This window comes from Pelobates fuscus, chromosome 1 (assembly GCF_036172605.1).
Source record: "Pelobates fuscus isolate aPelFus1 chromosome 1, aPelFus1.pri, whole genome shotgun sequence".
Classification (NCBI taxonomy): Eukaryota; Metazoa; Chordata; class Amphibia; order Anura; family Pelobatidae; genus Pelobates; species Pelobates fuscus.
Window position 1 is genome coordinate 386,269,326 of NC_086317.1, and position 17,366 is coordinate 386,286,691.

The window sequence follows — 17,366 nt, forward strand, 5'->3', positions numbered from 1 at the left end:
ATCTGAACCTCACATCAAGATCCACCATGAACATCTGTCTCAGGTCCCAAAGTAGGTTGGATATATCCTGCTTGTATATACTATATAGTGTATTGTGTGTCAGATGTGGAGAAGGCCCTTGTATCTGCCTGGATAGTATAAAGGCTGGACAGGCTCTGGTCATGGTCCGACCAGGCTGCCATCTTGGAGGCCGTGGGGCGCTGTAGTATGGCTTTAATATCCTGGGATTCCTTAATCATTTCTGGTTGTGGCCTGGCCTCTGGGATCGCCTTCTCAGGTTGTCTGCGCTGTTTGTAGGAGGCCAAGATTGAGTGGGGGAGATGCAGAGTGTCAGCCTGTGTCTCTAGTTTCCCCTGCGTGGCCCTTCTCTCCCCAATTGCCGGAAACAAGAAAAGCATCGGCTCACCCTTACTAGGTTCAGAGTTTAGTGGTAGATAGAGATGTCGCGAACATAAAATTTTCCGATTGCGAACGGCGAACGCGAATTTCCGCAAATGTTCGCAAACGGGCAAACCGGGCGAACCGCCATAGACTTCAATAGGCAGGCGAATTTTAAAACCCACAGGGACTCTTTCTGGCCACAATAGTGATGGAAAAGTTGTTTCAAGGGGACTAACACCTGGACTGTGGCATGCCGGAGGGGGATCCATGGCAAAACTCCCATTCCTAAATTGTTTGGAATAACGTGCTTTAAAACATCAGGTATGATGTTGTATCGATCAGGTAGTGTAAGGGTTACGCCCGCTTCACAGTCACAGACCAAACTCCCCGTTTAACGCACCGCAAACAACCGCAAACAGTCCATTTGCACAACCGCAAACTCCCCATTTGCACAAGGTTGGATACCAAGCTAGCCATGTCCCGTTCCTTGTCCTCACTGATGTCATTGATGGTCTCATCCTCCACCAAGCCACGTACAACACCAAGGGTCCCCGAAAGGTGACAACAAGCCCCCTGGGACGCCTGCTGTGTTTGGTCTTCCACCTCCTCAAAGCCACCTTCCTCCTCTGACTCCTCTTCTTCAGACTCCTCTCTCTGCGCTGCCTCTCTCTGCGTTATTATAAGGTGTGTTAAGTAGTACTATTCCTATCAGTTTAATCCCTGTTACGTCCCCTATCAGGGGACGTGTATATGGCATCAATTTTAGGAACCGGGAGATGGAAAAAGATGCTTGGTTGGTCCTCCTACTTCAAATTTGGGGCACTGCACGTGCAATCTAATGTGCCACCAGATAGGAGTGGTGTGTTAAGTATTACTATTCTTATCAGTTTAATCCCTGTTACGTCCACCTCATCAGGCCTTTTTTAGTCGAATGTATCGCCCACTGTCAGTCCCTTCAGGATCCATCCCTCATTCATCTTAATAAAGGTGAGGTAATCTAGACTTTTTTGACCTAGGCAACTCAGCAAAGGAAGCAGCAGCGGGTACAACATCATCATCATCACACCGTACGTCCATGTGTGTAATGCTGCCTGACTGAGACATATCCCTGTTATCTACATCCTCTGGCAATAATGGTTGCGCATCACTCATTTCTTCCAACTGATGTGTAAATAACTCCTCTGACAGATCAAGTGAAGCAGCTTTGGTGCTAGTGTTGGTGGTGGCGGCAGGCGGCCGAGTGGTAACTTGAGAGCTGCCCGAAGCTAAGCTGGAGGAGGATGGTGCGTCAAGGTTCCGAGTGGAAGCTGTAGAAGATTAGGCGTCCTGTGTTAGCCAGTCAACTATGTCCTCAGAACTTTTCGAGTTCAGGGTATGTGGCCTCTGAACACTGGGCATTATTCAAGGGCCAAAGGGAATCACAGCACCACGACCACGACGGCCTCTGCGGGGTGGCCTGCCTCTGCCTGTCATTTTTTTTTCGATTAGTGGTACTATGCGTGCAAGCTACTGTGACAACAGATATGAGTGGCTCTGTGCACTTGCAGAAGTTGGCAGAGTAGACGCTGTAGGCCTGACCCACACGCTTGCAGACAACTAACTGCTATTCAATCTATTACAGTCAAAATTGTATAGTTTTTTTTTTTAAATGTACACTACTGTTACACCAGATATGAGTTGCACTGGTGTGACACTGTGCCCTGGCAGGCCCTGAAACAGACACGTGTGAAGGAAACTGACTGCTATTATTTCACAGTCAAATTTCTAGTTTTTTTTTTTAATGTACACTACTGTTACACCAGATATGAGTTGCACTGGTGTGACACTGTGCCCTGGCAGGCCCTGAAACGCACACATGTGAAGGAAACTGACTGCTATTTTATTACAGTCCAAAAAGTTTTTGTTTTTTTTTAAATGCAAGCTATTGTGACACCAGATATGAGTGGTGGCACTGGGCAAGCTGGCACAGTATACGCTGTGAGCCTGACACACACTGGCAGGCAGGCAACTGCAATTAGATTACACAGGAAAAAATAAAAATAAAGCAGACTGATGTTCTAGCCCTAAAAAGGGCTTTTTGGGGTGCTGTCCTTACAGCAGAGATCAGATGAGTCCTTCAGGACTGTAGTGGACACTGAATACACTAGCCTAGCTATCGATTTCCCTATTAAATCAGCAGCAGCTACACTGTCCCTCCTCTCACTAAGAATGCAGCTTCCGGGGGGCGGGGCCTAGCTGTCATGGAGGAAAGACGCACTTCGTGTGAGCTCCCTCAATGTCTCACTTTAAGCAGCTATCAACAAGCGAATTTCACCCCAGAAGGGGATGACCCAGCAATGTTGCTCCTACCTGACCGACCCGACATGCTTAGTAGCGGTCAGCAACTCGATAGAGTCTTACTTACCTCCGCGTGGCAAGTGTGGCCTGGTGCTCACCGGGCAGGAGAGGCAGCCGATCTCACGATCCTGGGATGCCCAGGAGCAGCTACTTCCCGGCAGGAGCTCCGTTACCCCCCCCCTCGGACCGGTGGGGGTTATCCCGGTTCACCCCTGAGAGGCTGTCTGGAGCTAATGGACGCACAGAGCACAGCCGCCCAGGCTGACATACTCATCTCCGACTCTCCCAATTTGGCGGCAGCCGCATGTCCTCCTGGTACCAGCAAAGCATGGCAGGATATTGAGTCTAAGCTGGAGAGACTCTTTAATCAATTTTGGAAGCAAATAACAAGCAGGAAGCCCCAACAAGCTCCACCACAGCCCCAACAAGCTCCACCACAGCTAAGCGAAGCAGTCCCCATTAAAATCCAACGCAAAAGGCGTCGAAGACTGGACCGGAGGCACAAACAGAAATGCAGAGCCTGCCCCATGTCAAGCACTTGCCTCCACCTTAAGCCACCACAATCCCGCACCGGACATGAAGCACCACCGGGACAGATCCGACCACCCGACAAAACAAGCTTCCACCACCACAAGCTGCGAACCGGGCCCTCAGCCAGAGACTTGCCTTTGTTGTTCCAGGTATCAGGGACTCCCAGGGTCTGCACCTGGCGCCCAGAAGGGAAATGATGAGCACAAGCAGTAAACAGCCTGCCAAGCATGTGTCAGGGCACCTGTTGTCTCTACCTCTGTGGAGGTGAGACACTTGGACGTTCTTCCTCGCAAAAGGGTTGAATCACTCGTTCCTCGCGGTTCCCTCGGTTGTTTACACGCTGGCCGCGAGGGATCCACTTCCTTTTATGACGCGGCGTTCAGTAGCCGACGTCATGACGACAACCCAACCCGATCTGTCAATCAAGCCCCAAGCACGAATGAGGATTCGTCGGGGGCGTGATTACCTGTTTAGAATCAGGGTATAAAAGAGGGCTTTCTACGTTTGTTCATTGCCCTGTCGTGGTTCTAGCTTGTCTAGTCACTCAGTGCTCTTGTATTCTGTTAGTTTCTTTGGTTTTGACCCGGCTTGTCTGTTCTACCTCGTTTACCTCTATTACCCTTTGACTCGGCTTGTCTCTCGTTTACCTGCTCTCTCGTTCCCTCGACCTCGGCTTGTCTCTAGACCATTCTTTACTACTCTTACATTAGTCCGGCCATTCTAAGGTCCGGTATACGTACCCTGTACCTGTTTGTACTCTGCGTGTTGGATCCCTGTCCCGATCCTGACATTACGACAGGGCCATGGATCCTGCAGGTACAAACACTCAGGTTGGTCCTTCCGATTCTAGATTTGATGCCATGGATCACAGAATGGACCAGATGGCTCTAGCGCTGCAAGCTTTATTATCTCGATCTAGCAATCCACCGGAGGAGATGCGTGCTACGTCCATCTCTCCTGTAAGTTCAGGTCTAGAAGTAGCCACTGTAGGTGCTTCTTCCCGTATTACACCTCCTGTACGTTATGGTGGTTCTCCGGAGAAGTGCCGTGGTTTCTTAAACCAAATTGGTATTCATTTTGAATTACAACCTCGCTCTTACCCTACAGATAGGGCAAAGGTTGGATTCATTATCACACTCCTCATTGATAAGGCTCTGAGATGGGCTAATCCTCTGTGGGAGAATGAGAACCCGTTAGTCTATAATTATAATGTCTTTGTCGCTGCTTTTAGAAGAACTTTTGACCCTCCAGGTAGAAAGGTCAATGCAGCTAGATTACTATTGCGCCTTAGACAAGATAACCAAACCCTTGTGGATTATGCACTAGAGTTCAGGTCTTTGGCGGCAGAAGTTAAGTGGAATGAACAGGCCTATATAGACGTATTTGTAAACGGATTATCTGATGTAATCCTAGACGAGGTGGCTACTAGAGAGCTCCCTGAAAATTTGGAGGATTTAATTTCTTTTATTTCTCGTATTGACGAACGTTTAAGAGAGAGACAGAACACTCGTGATAATATTCGTAGACCTTCCTTTAAACTAGCGCCTTTATTTCAAGGTCCTCAAACCACTATCCCAGTTTTTTCTGAACCTATGCAAATAGGCAATACTCGCCTCTCAGAAGAGGAGAGACAGTACAGAAGAAAGGAGGGATTGTGTATGTATTGTGGAGTAAGAGGGCACCTTCGCCTAAATTGTCCTAATCGTCCGGGAAACGCTCGCACCTAAGTTTCTCTAGAGGACAGGCCTTGGGTGTTTCTATTTTGTCCTCTATACACAATTATAAAGATCACAGGCTTCTACTACCGATTTCTTTAGCATGGGAGAAGGGAGTAATAAAGACTATGGCATTGATAGACTCCGGAGCTGCTGAGAGCTTTATCGACCAAGTTTTTGTTTCTAAACACTCTCTATCCCATCTCAGCTAAGAGATACTCCCTTGGCCGTTGAGGCCATAGATGGTAGACCATTATCTGAACCTGTAATTTCTCATGAGACTATACCTGTTATTTTGACTGTTGGTATCTTACACGAGGAGGATATATCCCTTATGCTTATCTCTTCCCCTTCTGTTCCTATAGTTCTGGGGTATCCATGGTTAAAGAAACATAACCCTATTATTGATTGGGAGCTAGGGGAGATAACTTCATGGGGTCAGGGTTGCCAGGACAGGTGTTTACAGAAAGTCTCACCACTTTGCGTAGGTAATACACCGGTTAACTCCACCCAGTCTACAGACTTACAAATACCGTCTCGATACATAGATTTAAAGGCAGTCTTTGACAAGAAGAATGCTGATACTTTACCTCCACACAGGTCCTTTGATTGCAAGATTAATCTCCTACCTGGTACTATGCCTCCGAGGGGCAATGTATATCCTTTATCCACTAAGGAGAACTTAGTCTTAGAGGAGTATATCCGTGAGAATCTAGACAAGGGATTCATTAGGAGATCATCCTCGCCTGCCGGGGCCGGTTTTTTTTTTGTGAATAAAAAGGATGGCACGTTAAGGCCTTGCATTGATTACCGAGGTCTGAATAAAATAACTATCAGAAATGCATACCCAATTCCCTTGATTACTGAGCTCTTTGATCGTTTAAAGGGTTCCAAGATTTTCACCAAGTTAGATCTCAGAGGGGCGTATAACTTGGTGAGAATTCAGCAGGGAGACGAGTGGAAAACAGCGTTCAATACTCGATATGGGCACTATGAGTACACGGTAATGCCTTTTGGGCTCTGTAATGCACCGGCAGTATTTCAGGATCTGATCAATGAAGTTCTTAGGGAATTTCAACAGGATTGTGTTATTGTATATTTAGATGATATACTAATACACTCTAGAGAAATTGAGACCCACCACAGACAAGTCAGAAGGGTATTGCGCAAACTCCTACAACATGGGTTGTACTGCAAATTGGAGAAATGTAGTTTTGATCAATCTCAGATAAACTTTCTTGGTTACGTGATTTCTGGGGAAGGCTTTAAAATGGATCCGGATAAACTCCAGTCTATTTTAGATTGGCCATTACCTAGGGGTCTCAAGGCCATTCAGAGGTTTATTGGATTCTCCAATTATTATAGGCGCTTCATTAAAGGATACTCTTCCATTATTGCTCCTATTACCAATATGACCAGACAGGGGGCTGACACTAAGACTTGGTCTACTGAAGCTCTCGTTGCCTTCAAGACACTTAAGGAACTTTTTGCTTCTGCACCAATTTTAGTTCACCCCGATACAACTTTACCTTTCCTACTCGAGGTAGACGCCTCAGAGACAGGTATAGGTGCCATCTTGTCTCAAAGGTTAGGCGTGGATAAACCATTACATCCATGTGTTTTTTTTTCCAAGAAACTATCTGGGACTGAAAGCTGATATGATATTGGTGACAGGGAACTACTAGCTGTTATCATGGCCTTAAAGGAGTGGAGACATTTATTGGAGGGGACCTTGCATCCTGTTACTATTCTGACGGATCACAAGAACTTGTCTTATATTGGGGAGGCCAAGCGCTTATCCGCCAGACAAGCTCGTTGGTCCTTGTTCCTCACCCATTTCAATTACGTGCTCACTTATAGACCTGGTTCTAAGAACTCTAAGGCCAATGCTTTGTCTCGCCAACATGAACCTTCTACTATATCTGAGACGGTTTTCTCTTCTATAGTTCCCAAGTGCAATATTATCGCCAACACTAGCCTCAGGATTCATTCTCCGTTGCTTGCCGAGATTATGAAGCTACAACATCTGGCTCCTAGACAGAGTCCTGAGTCACGGCATTTTGTTCCTGCTGAACTCCAACGAGAACTGCTACAATGCTTTCACAATAGTAAGGTGGCTGGGCATCCTGGCATTCGTAAGACATGTTCCTTAATAGCCAAAGATTTCTGGTGGCCCACCTTACGTAAAGATATTAGGGATTTCGTCGAAGCATGTGAGGTCTGTATGAAGACTAAACGACCTCAGACGCTTCCATGTGGGCTTTTGCATCCCTTGGAAATTCCCGAGAAACCATGGACCTGTTTGGCTATGGACTTCATTGTCGATTTACCTGTTTCTAAAAAACAGACTGTGATTCTCACGGTGGTTGACAGGTTTACTAAGATGGCTCATTTCGTGCCCTTACCTAAACTTCCATCTTCCCCTGAATTGGCTGAGATATTCGCTAAAGAGATATTTCGTTTACATGGGATACCTTCCGAAATTGTTTCTGATAGAGGTTCCCAATTTGTTTCCCGTTTTTGGAAGTCATTCTGCTCTCAAATGGGTATCAAATTGAATTTCTCTTCTGCCTAATCAAAAGATCGAACAATATTTGCGTTGTTTCGTTTCCGAACACCAGGACGATTGGGTTGGTCTGATTCCTTGGGCAGAGTTCGCACACAACAATCTCGTTTGTGATTCTACTCGTTCTAGCCCCTTTTTCATGAATTATGGCTTTCATCCCTCCATTCTTCCCTCGGTTTCTCCTTCCCAGGGAGTACCGTCGGTTGATGTTCATGTTGCCAATCTGAGGAAGTTGTGGGATCAGACTCGACAAATTCTTCTGCATAATTCCATGTTGTTCAAGAAACACGCTGATAAACATAGAAGGGCGGCTCCAGTCTTTGTTCCAGGGGACAGGGTATGGTTGAGTACCAAAAACATTAGCTTGAAGGTTCCTTCTATGAAATTCGCTCCTCGTTACATTGGACCTTACAGGGTCCTGACTCGAATTAACCCAGTTGCGTATCGTCTGGCTCTTCCATCTGCCTTACGCATTCCTAACTCCTTTCATGTTTCCTTGTTAAAACCCCTAATATGTAACAAGTTTTCCTCCACTGCATCCTCTCCTCGCTCTGTTCAGGTTGAGGGACAAGAGGAGTATGAAATCAATTCCATCATCGATTCGTCAGGCTTGGTACAAACTAGAAGCACATAGGGAGGGGATAGACAATCTAGAAATACTGCTATGGAATAATATCGGAAAAAATAAAAACTTTCCAAATCTGAGATCCACGATTCTCTCTCAGACACTGAGCGAATGGTATAGACTAAAAAGAAAGCTGGGGTTTAACAACAAGATACCAGACACTGTATCCCTCAAAACATTAGAACTCATAATGCCAGATATGAACTTGATAAATTGGCATAAAAATAAAAATATTCAAATTAAAGACCTATATGTAGATAAGTATATAAAAGAGTATGTGGAAATATCTGACATGCTATCTCTACCTCCTAGAGAATTATTTAATTATTTTCGAGTTAAAAGCTTTTTGAAAGAATATGTATTAATTACCGAAGGCGTTACGGGTACTCTGATTGAAAAGGTCCTCTCAATCGAATCTGCTAAAAATAAATACTCTCCAACAATGGAATTACTAAAAGATATAGATGGACCAGATATTCCTACAGCTTTTAAAAAATGGGAAAGAGATTTGGGTATAGAGATCCAATATAAACAATGGTGTCACGCTTACTCAAGAGTAAAAAAAATCATACACTGTTTAAATATATTAGAAAATTTCATCAAAGTAAGCTATAGATGGTATATGGTCCCAAGTAGACTCAATAAAATTTCCCAGAGTAATCCCCCCAATTGCTGGAGATGCTTCCACATGGATGTCTCTATGATGCATATCTGGTGGAACTGTCCCAGAATAAGATCCATGTGGGACCTCTCATTCAAACTAATATGCAAGGTGGGAGATACTTGCCTGAGTAATAAACCTGAAATAGCATTATTACATTTGTATGGAACGAAATTAGACAAAAAAGTAGAGATTATGGTAATTCATTGCCTTTCGGCGACTAAATTATTGATTGCTAGAGCGTGGAAACAAACATTAGTACCAAACATGCAACAATTGAAAAAACAAATAATTTCACAAATTGAGATGGAAATGGGTGGGATCTCACCAAATTTGCATTTTAAAAATAAAACTAAGGATCTCTATCTGAGTCTTATCACGGATATTAAAAGAGCCATAGTTAATTAAAAAAGGGAAAGAGAGGAAAATTTGAGAGAAGGATAAAGGAGGTGGGATGATGTGCCCGTAAAGAGTGAACTTGAGCGTATAAACTACCTTTTTCTATATGTATGAGACATATGAGGAAACCCAAATCCCACATGAATGCATGGTATGAATGTTATAGATGTAAGAGTAACAGTGAGAGTGTAAGTGCAAGTGCAAGAGCAGGAGGGGATACAAAGACCCAATAAGAATGCTACAAGGCTGAGGCATTCTAGAGTCTATCAGCGCAATAAAGGATAATAATTTCTGAAGATCTATTGCTGAACAAACGTAACTGTCTGACAGACTTAGCTTAGCCGGGAATATTATGGTAATACTGTATTGTGATATAGGGCCTAATAACTATTGGCTAAAAATGTTAAACCTCAGTAAAGATGTATGAGACGTATTCCACAACAACTGCTGTTTGTTTGTTTGTAAACGGTTCCATGGATGAACCAATACATGTCTATTTGTATTTAATGTATAAAAAAAATAAAAAAAAATAAACTGTCATTGGCACAAATGATTAATTTAGAGGTATTTTTTCTCTTACATTATTACTGGGGACCCCCAACTAACAGTGAAAGAACGCCTAAATCAAACTGTGTGCTCCAGTAACACCACTGCCTATGGTTATATTAACAGAGAATATGATTCTGACAAAGTATTCCTTTAAAATGTCTTGTTTAGCATTTGCTTTTTTGGGATGAAGATTGTTTGTAGTGTTGTCTACTTTTTTTTTTTTTCTTTAAAAAAATAAATTATATATATATATATATATATATATATATATATATGTTTATTTTATATGCCAACTGCAGTCATACCCTAAATTACGTATGGGTCCTTCCTGTTTGTTTTTAATATTATGCTTTGTCTTTAATATTATACTAGCTTCTATCTATACAATACAATAGGTCTTATCAAATAACACCAGTTTGCATTCACTTTATTCTTGTCATGGTCCATGCAGATCTTATAATGCCCTACAAACACCATGAAACGTTCTTTCATATATTTTCCAATAGTTAGAAGAATACTAGAGGACAGTGTTGTGTTTTGTAATATATTGTTTTCACTTATGTATTATCTTGTGCATAGAAGAAATTGGGGGTTATAAACCAATGATTGATAACTTTTGGCATTCTTGTCTGTTGAAGACTTAATTTTCCGGAGTTGTGAAGCATTAAGGGAAACCTGGTCCACAAATATATAGAATGCTAAAAGTTACCCTTTACTGGTTGAGAAGCCTGATGAATTCCATGAGACGCATAGATACATTCTCCTGCCATAGTGACCACCGATAGCGGCACATACCAAACGATGTACACCATGATGCATGATCTATGATATAGGACCATATTTGACACATACCACCTTCTAGTTATCTGTTGTTGGTTTTATTTTATTTTATTTTTTATTTTTTTTATATTCTTGTATTCAAAACTTCAAACCATTTGCCCTGTGCCAGCATCCACAATGTATAAGCAGAGCATGCACCCAGCAGAGAAATGCATGCAAAAGTGAACTGAACTGTTCTAGAATTCGAGTCCTGCAAGTTTACATAGGGTTTTCCTAACACCTGTTACACGGCAAGAATTTTGTCTTAACCTGCGGAGGTAATGACTGGATTTGGAAACCATCCGACACGTTCTGGATGTATTTTAGGATAAATAAATCAACTCTATCAACATCCTCATTTTGACCCCAGTTTCTTTACAGGCTTTTGATATATTATGAAATTGTCTGTCGTTGCATGGACATTTTATCCATAGTCCATTCCCAAATTCACTTGCTAACTCCTGAGTTGTTCTGTCTGGCCATTCCTAGATATTAATTAGCCCTGTCTATTTTCTATCTCTTTGAATACTAAATTGTATATAAAAGTGCACGTGCTGCTGAATTAAAAATGAATAATATAATATCTCATAGCTTTATATATTAGCTGATGTTAAATCACACACAGGAGGGGTCTTGCTGATAGGAGGCTAGTTATCCTATGGCTCCCAAAGTAGCACACCCCCTTGTCAAAGATACACAGAAGTGGCACAGGAAGCAGCATCCCTATCTTTCGCAGGGACCAGCTGGTACTTGAACACAATGGAAATAAGTGCAAGACAAACAGTGTAACGCCTAAGGCTGTGCGAGAGATAGCAGGTGGGAGACACAAAGAGAGGAACAGATACAGACAACGAGAGAAACCAGAGGAGCGCGGAGATAGAATGCTAAATGTTCCTTTGCCATCTGTTCTCTACCACATTTGTGTCTCAACTGACATGGGTGCATAGATATTAGTGATAATGAACTTGGGGATAGTATTCAGCTAAAGGAAAGACACTGTCAGAAAGCAAGCGAAGTCAAAGACGTTTTTAAAGGAAATGTGTCGCAAAAAAATAACTTCCTTTTTATAAAATGCTGAGTGTCATAAAAGCACTCCATTTTGTAAATTAAGTTCTTTGAAATAATTTTTTGTGCTTATTTGATCGCTACTGATCTGTACTCGTAATGTTAAAAATGTGGTTTTATATACCTGTAAACCACAAGTAAATAGCAATATTATGAATTTTATCTAGAAAAACATGTCAGTAAGTAGCAACTGAGGGTTTTTTAAATGAACCGGTAAGTTGTTTGGCTAAGAAGACTTCATGGTCCAAGGCTTGCATTACTCATCATTTTAATAATCCATTATTTTGGAGAGTCGCCAGACTTGATTGTTGTAGATATGAAGTAATGATTTAGGCCCAGCCCTTTGAACTAAAATGCATTCATAACTTTACTGAATAGCTAAATTTGTTAATACTTGCCAAGTAAGTGGCATTGACCAACATCACTAGTTGAACAGTTTAGTTGAGTTTATTTTAGATATGCCTGAATTCTCATTAATTTTGTGTAACTAATAATTTAGTTCCGGTCATAATTGTCATGTCAGTACTGGAATGTGGAGCTTAGTATAAGATGTGTTTTACAGGTTCGACTTTCTTGTGCTTGCTGGATGTTGTGCCAATCAAGAACGAGAAAGGAGAGGTGGTTCTCTTTCTTGTCTCCCATAAAGACATTACAGATACCAAGACCCGTGCTGGGACAGAGAGCTGGAAAGACTCAGGTATGACCTCAAACTATTTCATCGAGTGTTTTATTTTTTTTTATTTTTTTTTTTGTGGGTAACCTGTTGATCATAACTTTACTTGGCAGGAAACAGAGAGCATCATGGACGAGCAACAGGAAAAGGTTTTAACGCTAATCGTAGACGGAGTAGAGCAGTGCTTTACCATCTGTCTGGGCACCTGCAGAGGCAAAACAGAGCCAATGCCAAAATTGGAAAGGTAATCCATAGGTATTCTTATCACAGCTGGTATATTAACAGCATGGCTCATATTTGATTTAACTTATTCAGAGGCAGAATGATTGCATTAGTCAAATCTTGTTACCAATGCCCAGAGCATTTAATGGCTAATGGCTTACTAATAGTGCATTGAAAGATCATTGTTTTAATGTCATAAATATAAAGACAGACCTTTGATTCAGAAACTGTTTAGACAATCATTCTCACACAGTGAATTACACTTCTTCAGTGTAATGAGCATTCCTGAGACATGCAACATACTTCATGGCTGGCATTTAACTGGATTACAGGAGAATGCTACACTTGTAGCAGGATCAATGTGCAATTAAATGTTAGCACTTTCTGACAATATAATATAACTAACTCGAGGTCCTTCTTTTTGTTAAGTGTATCAGATAGTTTGTATGCCTTGCTGAAGCATTCAGATTAGATGTTCCGTTTAGGCACTCACATTTCAGGATTCCTGAGCCTGCAGTAATCTAAATCGTGTGTAACTCATACAGCAGCAGAATTATTCATAATAGATAGGTTAGGCTACTAAGTGATTGAAGGCTTATCATTTTATTATATATGTGTTGCTCTTGTATGACCAGGCTCATGGATCTCATCTGTCTTGCAGGTTAGCCGAGAGTTCTGGTAAAAACTCCAATTTTATTTATTAGAGCAGGGCTTCCCAAACTTTTATGGGCCGAGACCCACTTTTCAAAATGGTAATTTTTCGAGACCCACTTGCTTTTAATGCATATTTTAAAAAGTGAACACCATGGCAATCCGCTTCAGAGGCATACAATTGGCACACCATGGCAAACCGCTTTAGAGGCATACAATTGGCAAACTATAGCAATCCGCTTTAGATGCATACAATTGACACACCAATGCAATCCGCTTTAGATGCATAAAATTGGCATATCATGGCAATCACTTTTAGATGCATAAACTTGGTACATCATGGCAATCAGCTTCAGAAGCATACAATTGGCACACCGTGGAAATCCGCTTTAGATGCATACAATTGGCACACCATGGCAATCCGCTTAAGATGCATACAATTGGCATACCATTGCAATCAGTTTTAGATGCATAAAATTGGTACATCATTGCAATCAGTTTTAGAGGCATACAATTGGAACATCATGACAGCTTTAAATACATAAACTTGGCACACCATGGCAATCAGCTTCAGAAGCATTCAATTGGCACACCATGGCAATCAGCTTTAGATGCATAACATTGGCATATCATGGCAATCACTTTTAGATGCATAAACTTGGCACATCATGGCAATCAGCTTCAGAAGCATACAATTGGCATACCATTGCAATCACTTTTAGTTGCATAAAAGTGGTACATCATGGCAATCAGTTATAGAGGCATACAATTGGAACATCATGACAGCTTCAAATACATAAACTTGGCACACCATGGCAATCAGCTTTAGATGCATAAACTTGGCATATCATGGCAATCACTTTTAGATACATAAACTTGGCACATCATGGCAATCAGCTTCAGAAGCATACAATTGGCACACCGTGGAAATCCGCTTTAGATGCATACAATTGGCACACCATGGCAATCCGCTTTAGATGCATACAATTGGCATACCATTGCAATCAGTTTTAGATGCATAAAACTGGTACATCATGGCAATCAGTTTTAGAGGCATACAATTGGAACATCATGACAGCTTTAAATACATAAACTTGGCACACCATGGCAATCAGCTTTAGATGCATAAACCTGGCATATCATGGCAATCACTTTTAGATGCATAAATGTGGCACATCATGGCAATCAGTTTCAGAAGCATTCAATTGGCACACCATTGCAAACAGTCAGATGCATAAAATTGGCACACCATGGCAATCAGCTTTAGATGCATAAAATTGGCATAACATGGCAGTTTTAGAGGCATAATTTTGATATATCATGGCAGTTTTAGAGGCAGAAACTTTACACATCATGGCAATCAGTTTTAGAGACATACAACTGCTTACTCACAAACTCAGAATCAGAAATTTTGTTGTCCTGCTCTTTCATCCAGGCACCTCACGTTGATTATCCTAGTGGTGGAACTAATGTAGAGAGGACCGTGGTGCAAGTATGTTTTCTGGGCCCCCATCTAGTGAAAGTGTGGCCAAAAGGTAGATCTCCATCTGTCGGAGAACTTCAACAATAATATGCCAGATGGAGATCTACCATTTGCACATCATTGCAGGGTTATATTTGTGAGCAGTGTTTGAATGTAAGCATGTTTTTGTATTAAGTATATGTGTGCATGTATGAGTGTATTTGTATGTACTGTTGCTATTGGAATGTAGTGGTGTACTTATTTGTAATGTTTGCATCTGAATGCAGGGGTGTTTGTATATGTAGTGTAGGACTTTAAATGCAGGTGTGCTTTTTGTGTGTAGTGTTGGTGTTTGAATGAAGGGGTGTTTGTAGATAATTTTAGTGTTTTAATGCAGGGGTGTATTTGTATGTAATGTTTGCGTTTGATTGCAGTGTGTGTGTGTGTGTAGTGGATGCAGTGTGTGTATATTGTGTTTATAAAATATACATATACACAATGTGTGTTTCAATGTAAGCATGGTTTTTGTATGGAGTATGTGTGCAGTGTATACACACACAGACACACAAATACACACATTGACACAGCGATACACACAATGACACTTAGTTTCCCACACACAGATACACAGACACTCATGTACACAGATACACACAGACACACAAATACACACACACACTGACACAAAAGGACACGCAGAGACAGGAGGTGAGGGTGACAGTGTGGGAGGGAGTGTGTGTACTGGTAACAGTGTGGGGGCAGTGTGAGAAAGGGTTACAGTGGGTGGGCAGGGGGAGAAAGGGTTACAGTGTGGGGGGGCAGGGGGAGAAAAGGCGACAGTGGGGGGGGCAGGGGGAGAAAAGGTTACAGTGTGGGGAGAGGGGCAGGGAGAGAAGGGGTTACAGTGGGGGGGTAGGCAGAGAAGGGGTTACAGTGGGGGGAGGGGGCAGGGAGAGAAGGGGTTACAGTGGGGGTAGGCAGAGAATGGGTTACAGTGGGGGAGGGGGCAGGGAGAGAAGGGGTTACAGTGGGGGTAGGCAGAGAAGGGGTTACAGTGGGTAGGGTAGGCAGAGAAGGGGTTACAGTGGAGGGGTAGGCAGAGAAGGGGTTACAGTGGGGAGGGTAGGCAGAGAAGGGGTTAGAGTGGGGGGTAGGCAGAGAAGGGGTTAGAGTGGGGGGTAGGCAGAGAAGGGGTTAGAGGGGGAGGGCAGGCAGAGAAGGGGTTACAGTGGGGGGAGGGCAGGCAGAGAAGGGGTTACAGTGGGGGGAGGGCAGGCAGAGAAGGGGTTACAGGGGGGGAGGGCAGGCAGAGAAGGGGTTACAGTGGGGGGAGGGGGGCAGGCAGAGAAGGGGTTACAGGGGGGGGAGGAGGGCAGGCAGAGAAGGGGTTACAGTGGGGGGGAGGAGGGCAGGCAGAGAAGGGGTTACATTGGGGGGAGGGGGTCAGACAGAGAAGGGGTTACAGTGGGGGGGGAGGAGGGCAGGCAGAGAAGGGGTTACAGGGGGAGGGGGCAGAAAGAGAAGGGGTTACATTGGGGGGAGGGGGCAGGCAGAGAAGGGGTTACAGGGGGGAGGAGGGCAGAAAGAGAAGGGGTTACATTGGGGGGAGGGGGTCAGACAGAGAAGGGGTTACAGTGGGGGGGAGGAGGGCAGGCAGAGAAGGGGTTACAGGGGGGCAGACAGAGAAGGGGTTACATTGGGGGGGAGGGGGGCAGAAAGAGAAGGGGTTACATTGGGGGGAGGGGGGCAGACAGAGAAGGGGTTACATTGGGGGGGAGGGGGGCAGGCAGAGAAGGGGTTACAGGGGGGCAGACAGAGAAGGGGTTACATTGGGGGAGAGGGCAGGCAGCGAAGGGGTTACAGTGGGGGGAGGGGGGCAGGCAGAGAAGGGGTTACGGGGGAGGGGGGCAGACAGAGAAGGGGTTACAGGGGGAGGAGGGGGCAGAGAAGGGGTTACAGTGGGTGGGGGGTAGACAGAGAAGGGGTTACATTGGGGTGGGGGGGGCATTGTTTGGGTTCTGTGCCCTACCTTCTTTAAACATCCCTGGTGGTCCAGTGTCTCCCTGGTGGTCCGGTGGGTTACCTCTCCGGTCTGCAGCTCCGCCGGGTGCTGAGCTGCAGACAGTGTAATAAAAGTCTCGCGAGCTCCCTGAGTGTTGCCATGGTAATGCTCTGGGAGCTAGCGAGACTTCTATCACACGGTCTTCAGCTCTGCACCCGGCGGAGCTGCAGACCGGAGCTGCTGGCAGACTGACTGGAGGGAGCCCGGCGGCATACAGGGCAAGCTGCCGGGCTCCCTCCTGGTGTCAGTCTGCATGCCTGACTGCCCGGCGGCCCTGGATGTGTGGGTCAGCGCGACCCACTGGGGATCGCCCTGCGACCCACCAGTGGGTCGCGACCCACACTTTGGGAACCGCTGTATTAGAGCATTCTTTAATTTGACACATGGGCATCATGGAATAAAACAGTAGATTCCATTCCCTAATCTTTTTTTAAGGAGCACTATAGGGTCAGGAGCACAAACATGTACCATCTAGCCACCCTGGTCCCCTCATGCCTCCCTAAATATAGTAAATCTTACTTGTATTCAAGTCTGCAGCTGCATGCTTTGTGCCTGTTTCATTTAGACCTGCCCATTGCCTGCTGACATCAGCAGATGTGGTAGACTGATCCAATCACAGTGCTTCCACATAGGATTGGCTGAGACTGA

At 44.0% G+C, this 17,366-nt stretch overlaps 1 protein-coding gene across 1 annotated transcript in view; it reads left to right on the top strand.

Moving 5' to 3' along the window:
• KCNH3 (potassium voltage-gated channel subfamily H member 3) overlaps positions 1 to 17,366 on the top strand; it is a 66,082-nt gene that overhangs the window by 24,443 nt on the left and 24,273 nt on the right. The window contains exons 4-5 of the mRNA XM_063444736.1: positions 12,211 to 12,345; positions 12,435 to 12,565. Coding sequence (XP_063300806.1) covers positions 12,211 to 12,345; positions 12,435 to 12,565 — 266 coding nt within the window. The remainder of the gene's footprint in view (positions 1 to 12,210; positions 12,346 to 12,434; positions 12,566 to 17,366) is intronic.